The 12,273-nt window shown below is 31.9% G+C and overlaps 1 protein-coding gene across 1 annotated transcript; it reads right to left on the reverse strand.

The window, feature by feature from the left end:
• Positions 1-33: 33 nt before the first annotated feature.
• Positions 34-10,134, reverse strand: LOC145319755 (aquaporin-3-like). Its single transcript, XM_080162089.1, has 12 exons — positions 9,975-10,134; positions 9,468-9,503; positions 9,141-9,239; positions 7,938-8,002; positions 6,695-6,737; positions 6,005-6,069; positions 5,737-5,820; positions 5,364-5,406; positions 4,889-4,985; positions 4,284-4,376; positions 3,765-3,849; positions 34-192 (listed from the first exon to the last, which is right to left on the reverse strand). Exons 1-12 carry the CDS (start codon positions 10,036-10,038, stop codon positions 181-183), a joined length of 786 nt encoding a protein of 261 aa, XP_080018215.1. The 5' UTR covers positions 10,039-10,134; the 3' UTR covers positions 34-180.
• Positions 10,135-12,273: the final 2,139 nt, after the last annotated feature.

The following is a 12,273-nucleotide window of genomic DNA, read 5'->3' on the forward strand; positions in this document are numbered from 1 at the left end:
TGTTTCAGTTGCGAAGCTATATAACTCAGTTAGTTTGTTTGTAAGTTATTGAAGACTAAAACATTTTATTAAAAAGTTAAAAACAATTAATTAATTAAATAATGTCATAACAATCCATATCATATTATTGTAAAAATTAAGAGTCATTTTCTAAAGCTCATAAGTTCAATTTTATATCTTCTAGCTATCATTCTGAAATACAAAAAGTGAGTTGAAATTACCTATTCTTTTATACATTAAGGGCTTGTCTGTCCTTACATCCATATAGAGTAATCAACCCTTTACCCCCACCTATTTGTCATCTTTGTTGATTAGTGGGACTAAAAACACAATAAAATAAGCGTATGGACATGCTTATTTTAGAACAGAAGGTCTCCTAAAAATCTAGAATAACAAGGACAATAAAGTCAGAAAGACAACACCTTTCAATGTGTACAAATATAATATATGTATATTATTTTAAGGAAAAGTAAATAAACAACAACTAAAAGCAATAAGGAAGTAAAATATAACATTTGACAGAAAAACAAGGATGACAACATCCATAAGTAGCGAAGCACAAAAATTGTGGATTGGAATACGTAGAAGTAGATTTAAAGTGTATTTATTAAAATCAAGAATAGATTTATTGGAGAAAAAAAACACGAAACCTTGTTTTATTTTGTATAATGAAAACGGTTAAAGTAAATTACATACTAGATGCACATAACATTGGGGAAAATATTTTGAAACTGTTAATGCAAAAAAGTTTTGAAATTGGATCAAAAATACCAAAGATATGGGGAAATATGTCAAATATATAAAAATAGCCAAAAACCTGCTAAAAGGCAGTTTGGCCGCCATTGTTTCTTTTATTAAAACACCAGAAATTTAATTTTAATATCTTTAACTGAATATTTTTTGAAAATTGGACCGTAAACACCAAAGATATGGGTAAAAATGTGAAAAATATAAAAATAGCCAAAAACCTGCAAAAAGACAGTCTGACTGTCATTGTTGGTTTCTATAAACGACAGGAAATTTTATTTTGATATCTTTAACTGAAAAAATTTCGAAAATCGGACCATAAACACCAAAGATATGGGGAAAATGTGAAAAATATAAAAATAGCCAAAAACCTGCAAAAAGAAAGTCTGTCCTTCATTGTTGTTTTCTTCAAATGACGGGAAATTTAATTTTGATATCTTTAACTTAAAAAATTTTGAAAATCGGACCATAAACACCAAAGATATGGGGAAAATTTGGAAAATATAAAAAATAGCCTAAAACCTGCTAAAAAGCAGTCCGACCGCCATTGATGTTTAATAGTTAATTGTGCTCCTTAATAATGGGAATGTTGTCAAAAAATTTCAGCTCTCTATCTTATATAGGAGCCGAGAAAATCACGTTTCCCCCAATTCATTAATTACGGACGGACGGACAGACAGACGGACAGACGGACAGACGGACGGACATTGTGAATTATAGAGTAGCTTCGCTACTAAAAAACAAGATTACGCACGGTCGTAGAAGGTAAAGATGAAATAAAATCGAATTAAAATCTTTTATATTAGTATAGGATTTGATCATCCTTATACTAAAGTAACAGGATGTCTGTTTGGGTGTCTGTGTGTCTGTACCGAAGGATCTCGCTAACCGCTAAACCGATCGGGTTCTCCTTAACAGGGTAGCTTCTCATAGGTCCCGGGAAGGTTTATAACTTTTTTCTCGGGGGTGGGACACCCCCAACCCCCCCCCCCCAAAAAAAATGAAAAATCCCCCCCCCCAGAAATTTGTTTTGTTTAATTAAAATTAAAAATGAGAGGGGAAGGGGCAACCCCCCCCCAAAAAAATTTCGCCCCCCCCAATTTTTTTTTACTTTTTCTTTTAAATCTAAAATAAGAAATTGGTTTATTAAATTCGACTCTCTACTCCTCAAGTGCCCCTAGTGGCCTCTAGAGGCGTAGCCGCTAGTATTATATAAAGTATTAAGCTTTTTGTTTGAACTCATGATTTCGTTAATTACTAGTCGATTGAGTTCTCTACTTTAGGAATATCTAAACTATTGGTTTTAGGCTATTTTTCCCTTTCCTACCCCATCCTAAATAAAAGTAGGGAATTATTACCTCTTAGGGTAAAGCCATTAGAAGCTAGGGGCGAAGCTTCTAGTATAATTAAATAGTATAAAAGAATGCATTGAAGACATTGATTTGTCGCCGCTACTGACATAACGCCTAACGACATAACGATACACAACGAGTTAGGGAAACGAAAATTAAAGAAACACACTTCAACTTGAACAAGAAAAATATAAAACTTAACTTTTTCAGAGAAAACAAGTTTTTACTCTTCTACTCTTCGTCTAGCAGGTTAGAAGTAAAACAACAAGAACGATTATGTCAATCAGCAACGCATAATTTTTAGCATTAGTTATTAGTCGTATATTTAAAGCTATAGTGTCATTAAATTTGTTGACCCTGCATTTCAGCGGAATGATGAAACGCAACAGTATTCTTTTCGTGGGTCCTAGGACAAACGCAGGAGTCCTTAACGTCGGAGTGGACAAACCTAACCTATTTTAGACCATCTTTTATGTATTTTAAATGCCTAACTATTGCGGGGGGCTTAATCGTATAACATTAATATATTAACCTAACCTAATCTGTACACTTACAAACAAATATTTTAACACTCCTGCGTTTGTCTTGGAACCCTTTCTTGGATTACAATTGATGGTTGGACACAACTAATTTCGTACAAACAAGGATGACAACATTCATAAAAGCGAAGCTCTGCAATGGAAGGACAAACGAACATTAACACTTGTAGATTGTCAGAACTGCATTAGCAGAATATCAATGCATCAGTACAAACAATATTGTGAGTAAATTTGTTGCAAAACTGCATAAATAGATGATACTGTTTAAGGACATACTAACATTTTTGGGACTTGTTTATAGAGATGCTTTGCTTATAACATTGTACCTTGTTTTAATAGAAATCAGTTTTCAAAAAATCAGAAGAATCGGATAAACTTAACTTAAAATTTGTTGTCAAAAAAGTTAAGAATCGACATTTTTAAAGTGGAAATACGAACATTCTGGTATTGATTATAGAGTTGCTACGCTTTCTAAATTGCACCTAACTACTACAGGAATCATCATGCAAAGTTTGGAATCGACAGGACAATTCTAACCTGTTTAAATTAACAAAAAGAGCTAACTGTGACGTACGGACGGGCGGACTGACAGACGGACGGACGGACAGACAGACGGACAGACAGACGGACGGACCGACCCTAATTATAGAAAAGCTTCGCTTTTAACAATACAAAAATTCCATTACAAATAGCCAAAGTTTTTTTTAGCCAACCAGTGTAATTTACATACCAATGTCCCCTTCCATCCTGGCTATATTAGTTTTGGTAATATAAGTAAAATAGTATAAATTTTTGGAATAGTTCTTTTCGTGGTAACGCCCCTTAAAGGGCGATTCGTCGTATTTTTAAAATGGCTTTTTATAGGTTATTTTAGGTTAGGTTTTGTTTTATTGAGTTATGTGATTGCCCGACAGGGTTAGGCAATTGGCCCCGCATGGTTAGAGCGCACAACTAATATAGACAAAATTCAGACCTAATCCACAATAACTACGTAAATTAAACTGTTCTACAATTTCCTTTGTTACCTTATTTAAAGGAAAATATTGTCAAAGATTGTGCAATAAAAAAACCTACAAATAGTCTGACACACAAACAAGCACTGCATTACTTTTAATATAATTAGTACCTGATGAAATCCATCAATAAAAAGAAAATGGATGAGAGAACCAAGTATTCCTCCAATATGACAACAAACTACAGGAATCCAAAACCTAGATACATATAGGTGGAAGTCAAGGTCTCTATTTGAGAAAATATTTTGCTCTTCTAAGATTATAAGCATTTTTCAGAGCTTGGCAGCCGCTGACAGTTTTGTATTTTTAAAAAGTGACTTAAACATTTAACGGATACATGGCATTTTTACAACAGATGATGTTTTTTTTATAACAATTTTCCAACTGATAACAATTATAAATGACATTTCTAAATGTATCTCTGCTACTTTAAGTAAAACTGTATTAAAAAAAATCTAGATAGAAGTAATTTTACTAATTGTAGAAATCGAAGCACCCCTTATTAACATTGAACATTTTTTTAAATAGTAGAAAAGCTGTATTGCCTCAGGCTTCCAAATTGAAAAACAATTTTTTTTTTGAAAAGTTGAGAAATATTTTAAATTAAAATTTTCTAATCAATTAAAGATTACCAGTAATAACTGACAGAGAATGCCTCAGTTCCATAGCCAGTTATGAGTAACAAGATTCTTGGTCCAAGGTCCCGAGCTGGATTTATAGCATACCTGAAACATAAAGAAATTTTTTAAAAAATCATAAAGATTGCGTTCCAAGACATTGTTTTAATTATCTTCATAATGCTTTGAAAGAAACAAAAAATTTTTAATAATTCATCTTGCCTTCCAAAATTTTATATCTATTAAGTAGATATCTTAATTGTATTTTAAAATGTACATGCATTGTCAATAAAACTATAAAAATTCCTGTTCCTAAAAGCTTTTTTTATGTCTGCAAGATTGCAAAATTTAATTTTTGCAGCTAGAATAATTACACTATAGTCATAAAATTAGGTTGACATTCAAATATCAGGGACAATGGGCCATTTTTCTAGTTGAACATTTCCCCAAAACTCAATTACTTTTCCTCACTTCTTACCCACATCCCTTTAGTTACAACCCAAAACAAGTTTTACAAATATTTAAATTTGTAACAATTCCAAACAGAATTAATTTTCTGAATCACTGCCCCTGCTAATAATCTTCAATATATAAGAACAAAGCTCCTATAAAACACATACCCTGTGTTATCACCAAAGCAAACCCCAATGGCAAGAACAATTAGGCCAACTAGAAAAGGTCCAAGATTACCAACCAACTTCTCATTTCGTGGATTTCCTGAAAATATTTTTGAAGATTTTCCAGTTGCTATTGTGAATCAGAAAAAGTAATAGTTATTTCTCGCATCGTATTATAATCGGCTTTCTGCGGATATAGAATGTACAATTATGAAATTAAAACCAGTTTTTTTAGCCCCGAGGTGCATTTTTATATTCGTAGAAAGCTGGATATAATTCGATGCTAGACATAGTTTTTTCGTATGGATGAGAACCGGTTCCTATTCACCGGATTTGAATGAATACGAGAAAATAATTTACATTAGGTCACTAATCTTAAATAGGAGTCTCTTTAAATTAGTTTCACATAGATGCTCTGTCCCTCAAATTTGGAAAGGAGAGCTAAAAAAAAGATCAAGCCATGATATGAAAAAGATACCTAGAATTGCAAGACACAGAGTAAGTAATGCTGTACCAACAACCTTTAAATATTACAATGAATTTATCAATTTTCAATTAATCAAAATTTATTGAATAACAATTATATGATCAGCAGATTATTCATTGCCATGAAATAAACAAATCCAAGGCCAGATCTGCTTAGAATTTCTAGAGTACAATTTAAAAAAAATTAATTATACATAAGTAAAACATATGATACAATATGTAACTTTGAGGTATTTTGATACAAAGATATTTATACTTTGAATTTTGTATAACTATTAAAACTTTGTATTTACCCCTCTCAAAAAAAGTCCCCTGTTTTTAAATTAAATTGCTTGGTTTATTGGTTTAACAATAATTAGATGAACCTGATCAATAGCTCCAGAAAAATTTGATAGTCCAGGTTTAGGTGAAGTTACAAAAATGCCAGCTGTTCCATTTTCACCTGAAACCTGCAAAATTTTATTAGCCTTTTACGTTTTATTTAAAAATGTTCTTGCTGTTGGTTAGGAATATGATGTGCCCTTATTGATTTCTGCAAGGTTAATCACCCATACTTTCAATTTATTTCTAAACAATGGAGGGGTTTCAGAGCTCGCCAGGTCCTTTGTGGTAAAGCACAAATAAATACTCTACCTGAAATTCACCGCCAGCAAAGTCAAGAATATTTTCCCTGTAGGTTAAAAGTGTAACTCCTGCGCCTAGAAATATGAATTATAATCAATACGACTAAGTCCAAATTGTGTTAAAATGTGTCAAAAAAGATCCATGTGACGTAAAAAATAAGGGAGATAAGAGGAGAAGTGGGAAAGAAAACCCTTAAAAAAAAAAGAGATAGATAATCCCTCATTTTTATTACGTCACATTACGGAAGATTTTTGACACAATTTTAACACAATTTGGGCTTTGTCATCAATACCAGTGCTGGCTATTGAGCAACCGTCTTTTTTTGGGTTACTCAAGATTAGTAACAAGAACGGAAGTTTGTCATTTGAAAAGGGTAAATAGAATCGACTCGAATACTTGTTGATGTAAAAGTGGGTGGCTTAACTGCGGCTGTAATCACAAGCTATTTCATTTAGTTGATATATATTTGGGGCTAAGGTAGTTTTGCGGATGCCGAACCTTGATTTTTCCCAACATATAAAAGATTAATTTACCGCGAAAAATATGGTATAATTGATTTAAGAATACTTTTTGTCCCAAAAATTCTATGCGTGTGATCCACTTTAATTCTAGACCAGAACGCTTGATCTGCTTCTCTCCAATTAACCAAAACAAAATATTTCCTTGTTGAAACTAAATCCTACTTTATATTAATCCTACCCAAGAAGGCTCCAAGATACTGAGACAACAGATAGTGTGGCACCTGAAATTAAAAAGGGTGACAATTTCTTTAGGTAGCGAAGCAAAAAAATCATGTATGGTAATACAGACAAGAAGGTTTAAAGAGCATTTTCTCAAATCAAGAATCACGAAACCTTTTTCAAGTATTTTATATTTTCTAATATCTTTATTTTTAGCATGTCTGACAGACCGACGGACAAAGTAAATTATATACTGGATGCTTATTGTTACAGAAATCTTTACAAAATGATACAGAGCCGTCTATATTGAATAACAGTTGGGAAAATATAATTCCCTCTATAGCATTACGGGCTGACTGACAGACAGATAAAGTGAATTGTAGAGTAGCTTTGCTACATTAAAAAAGTTAGTTTTAAAAGCAGCCAGATTACCAGTAAACATTCCTATGCTCATATATAAAGAAAATCCTGCTCTCCTTAAGAGCATGCACAAGATATTACTTCTGGTGGGAGGGGAGATCAAAGTCATATTTTAATGGTTTATTTACTTACTCACTAGCGGATATGCCCCCAGAGGCCTCTAGGGACACGTAAAATTGTTTCTTTTAAATATATTTTAAGATCAACTATTTATTAAAAATATTTTATTCGCCGATATATGGTGTTAGTTCTGTTTTTACCTAATTGCAAAAATGTCCGAAGGGTGGCGTTTTTAGTTTATTTTTTAAATCTTGTCGATTTCTCTGGGGTGTGTGGTGGTAAACTCCCCCAAAATAGTTATGAACCTTTCAGGGACGTATAAGAAGCTACATTGTTAAGGAGAATCCGATCGATTCAGTTGTTAGCCAGATCCTTCGGTACAAACAGACAAACATTCATCCTGTTACTATATAAGGATACCGATAATTACGGGGTTGTATGGTTTAACCCTTGACCTCCATTTTAACTTATTTACATTGTGTTAAAATTTGTTTAAAGGAAAAATTTATTAAGTAAACACTTAATAGTTATTTCTCGCATCGTATTATAAACGGCTTTCCGCGGATATAAAATGTACAATTATAAGATTAAAACTAGTTTTTTTAGCCCCGAGGTGCCAAAGGCACCGGCTAAAAAAACTGGTTTTATTCTTATGATTGTACATTTTTATCTTCGTAGAAAGCTGGATATAATACGATGCTAGACATAGTTTTTTTTCGTATGGATGAGAACCGGTTCCTATCCACCGGATTCGAATGAATACGAGAAAAATAATTTCCTACCTTTTTCCATGGAAACTGGCCCATAACAGCTTGAGCAATGGTTACTGCAGGATTTAAATGAGCTCCTAAAATATAAACATGATTATTTAAATTATGTTTTAAACATTAAGTATAGAAAAAGGAACGTATACTTTTTTTCTTGAAAAATTTATTATCATTTTCAAATAAATAGGTATATTCAACTTTTGAAATATTTAGAATTGTCATTGAAAGGGTTATTACAATTGTTTTCCATGTTTAAAATTTGTTTTCTCGTATTCATTTGAATCCGGTGGATAGGAACCGGTTCTCATCCATACGAAAAAACTATGTCTAGCATCGTATTATATCCAGTTTTTAACCCACCTAAGACCGCATTTTCCTTAAATGAGGTACTTTAAAAATAAATATAAATAGATAGTTAGTGTTTATGCTAATTTTTAAGACTAGAGGAAATGGTTATGTAAATTGCATGTTGTATATTTCTAATACACTTATATTTTAGTGCTTAGCTACATGTTTCAAAATATTTTTTAAATCTTTTGTTCTTTTAGAAGAAAACAAATGTGGTAAAGAAGAATTTAGAGTTTGACCCCTGCAGCCTGCAGGAGTCGATATATTATTATTTGGATGTAGCAACAGCATTTCATGTAGCCTTATAAAGTAATAATTTATACCTCGTATCCATGACAAAGCCCAAATTGTTCCGAATTTGTATCACTTTTGAAAAGTGCGACTCCAGTTACGTCACATTTTTCTTTCCCGAAAAAGGGAAGGGGGGAAGAAAATCTCTTCAAAAGAGATGGGGAAAACCCCCTTTTCTCTCATCTCTTTTTTCTTCCCCCCTTCCCTTTTTTTTCTTTCCCCCTTCCCTTTTTCGGGAAAGAAAAATATGACGTAACTGGAGTCGCACTTTTCAAAAGTGATACAAATTCGGAACAATTTGGGCTTTGTCCGTATCCATCCCCTTTTACCCAACCCATCTCATACCACTGGATGAAAAAATGACCAATAAATGAGGCCCATATTAGGAAGGTAAACTGACGACAAATTTGCCCTGTCCAGGGGCTCTGTCAATATACTTGGATTACTCCTCAAAGGTAAATGGTATTTTTTTTAAAAAGAAAATGACCAATGGCAAAAATGATTTTTAGTTAAATATGTTACTCTTTAAAGCTTCCCAACTTTCGGCATTATTTTTTTTAAGATCCTTGCATAGTTTACCTGAAACAGCCGCGGATGAGAGAATACCAAGAATAACTCCTGCTGCCCACCCAATGTTTATTGATAACATGTCAAGAGGCTGGCGGCCAGATAGTACAGCCTGGTTATTTATCATTATAAATAACTTTTTGTTAGATCAAAAATTTTAATTTGATAATATGTTCAAAATAATTAAGGATAAGGGAGGGATTTCATTTGAGTCAATCAACTAATAATTTTTTTGTTATTATAGAAAAAGTGTAAACTCTATAGCTCCCTATCCTTTCTAAAAAAATCGCATAAAAATGAGATTTGCAATAATCTATAAGTCTGCATCTATAATGATTTCCTGTGCTACACTTCCAGTTCCAAAGGCCAGCAGTATTCCTGGTTTGGAAGATAATTACATTAAAATATAAAATTATTTGATTTAAATTATGGATGTTAGAATCAAGACGAAAAAATAGGTTTTGTATTTTCAAGTAATTCCTTACATATTAAGAATACTGGGTATTTGAATTTTATTTTTTCAAATGCTTAGTCATTGAAGGCAAGGCTCGGCAGCCGCGTGTTTCCTTACTGTAAGCCTTAGAGAAATCAACTTTTTACTAATATAAAAATAATTTGAAAGTCTATACTTGACCCATATATGACAATCTCTCTTTTTAAAACAAAATTTATAAAGCAGCTTAACAGCAAAATTGTAGGCTAGCTTCGCCGCGGCTGCCGAGCCCTGATTTATTTAAGATAAATTTTAAAGAAAATGTTAAAGACCCATTTATCTTTACGTAAATAATCAATGAACAATAGTAAAGATTTTGAAAAAAAATTTTTGGAGATAATTAATATCATCTTTTCCTGTTCCAAGAATTTCTGCCAGACATTCTCTTATCCACAAAGATACTTTCCACTTCTTCATTTTTATCTTATAATAAAAAACTACATGTTTAAAATGGACGTACGGACATTCTGGTATTGTTTATAGAGTTGCTACGCTTTCTTAATTGTACATATCTACTATAGGAATCATCATGCAAAGTTTGGAATCGATAGGACAATTCTAACCTGTTTAAATTAACGAAAAGAGCTAACTCTCTGTGACGGACGGACGGACTGACCTTAATTATAGAAAAGCTTCGCTTTTAAAAAAGGTATTTTATATAATAGGGTTTTACATGCTTAATGTTGGTTGTTCAGTTTTGAATGGTTCCGAATCCTATTCATTTTTGCTGGATAAAAATTGTTCTAAATCTCAGGTATGCAGAAGAAGGTAGTAGAAAATCATCTTTCATTTTTAAACCCCTTAAGAAATACACCTCTCTGGCAAAGTTCAGTGAATGTCAGTGTTACTGTTTTGAATTTTGTTGAAAAACCATATTTAGTATGATTTAATGTAAATGATCCATAAAGAATTCAATACAAATCAAAGGATTATTCCTATTGTTGTTTACCAATCAAGGATGACATTTAGAAACAATAGTAATAATTTGATAATGTCAACATTATTACACACCATACAAGATCTATGTTTAAAATGAATACCAATACTAAACCAACCATTTAACTGAATTTTTACCCAAAATAAAACAAAAATAATTCAAATGCAACCACATTGTTGTATATGTAGTTAGTTATATTATAACTAGGAGCCTCCCATACTTTAGTAGTTGTGTCAATGTACTTTCAAACTTTAGCATAATCATGGACTATGGACTGGTAATAACACTTGTACCCAAAGTTTTCTTTTTAAATAGCTTAAAAACTTTGGGAATTTAATTAAATTTTGTGTGTTCAAACGTTCCAGTCGATATTTTTAATCTACAGATAATTATTTTATTAATTTTATCAATATTGGGGATGTACATAAATCTATAATTCATTCTCTTATCCATTGAAATCACTAATTATAATTGATTTTTAGAATAGATGGACACACAAGTATCCATATACTAAAGTAACAGGATGTTTGTTTGTGTGTCTGTGTGTCTGTACCAAAGGATCTCGCTAACCGCTCAACCGATCGGGTTCTTCTTAACAGGGTAGATTCTCATAGGTCCTGGGAAGGTTTATAAATATTTTGGGGGAGGATACCACCACCCTCCCAAGAGAAATCACAATAAAATCGAAAAAAGTTGAAATATTCCTGCCGCATAGTTTCGCTAGCGTATGAATGTCTCTACGTAGCGTAGTGGCGCTGCGTAGAGACATGAATTTAACAGCTGATTGACCATAGACAAATTATTTCTCAAATTAGATATTTAAAATAAAACAAAAACATTTAAATGCCACTAGAGGCCTCTAGGGGCGTAGCCGCTAATATTATATATTACCCAAGGACATATATTACTATTCAATGTACAGTTTACTGACTCAACCTGTCTTATTCGCTGATTCTCAAGCCCAAAGCTGTTGTGAAAAATGTAGTAATAAATTAAAATAAAAAAATTGAGAAGCAAAAATATCCAATTTTCTAAATATCTAATGTGGTAAAAAAATATATAAAGATATTTTTTTTTAACTTTGTATCACTAGCCTATTACATAATTTAACACTTTATTAATTTTAAAATCTGATGATCTGATATTTCATTCATAAAATACTATACAAGATTAGCAAAATTCATAAGTTTCTATGATCAACCTATATAAAATTAGTTTAAGTCACAATATTTTAAGCTTAGCAAAAAAAGTTAAACTCATAGGAAAATGGAGAAAAAAAATTTGCTTGTACCTAAAGATATATATTAATTGACCTAAAACTATGGGAACCATGGTTAAATCTTATTTGGGATGTATAAACCTCCAGTGTCCAAACTTTTCCACCAAAAATTTTAATTGTATGTGAGGCTACTCTACAATGCAATGATAAAAATGTTAGTAACTTAATGCAATAAGCTTTGCTTTTATGGATGTTATCACGCACTTGTGCTTTAAACCTCTAATTTATGAGGAATCCTAAAAAGAACTAAAATATTTGAATAATATTTTGACATAGAAAGCGTATTTGCGGACATGTGAAAGAGATTTAAGTTTGGAAAGCCAAGCTGTTACTACATTATCCCCCCTAACACATTGAGTTTAGTTTGTTTTACCTTTGCATATGTTAGATATGTATATTAGATGTGGACAATATATTCATATTTGAATTACAAAAT

Source organism: Acartia tonsa, chromosome 5 (assembly GCF_053477335.1).
Source record: "Acartia tonsa isolate MP-2025a chromosome 5, ASM5347733v1, whole genome shotgun sequence".
NCBI classification, from domain to species: Eukaryota; Metazoa; Arthropoda; class Copepoda; order Calanoida; family Acartiidae; genus Acartia; species Acartia tonsa.

Bases quoted from the DNA above. Each gene is read 5' to 3' on its own strand.
- LOC145319755 (XM_080162089.1), bottom strand. From the start codon at position 10,038: ATGAAGAAGTGGAAAGTATCTTTGTGGATAAGAGAATGTCTGGCAGAA. The intron at 8,003-9,140 runs GTAAACTATGCA...TTTATATTTTAG, and splicing joins CTCATCCGCGGCTGTTTCAG to GAGCTCATTTAAATCCTGCA. The intron at 4,986-5,363 runs GTATCTTTTTCA...AAATATTTTCAG, and splicing joins TCTGTGTCTTGCAATTCTAG to GAAATCCACGAAATGAGAAG.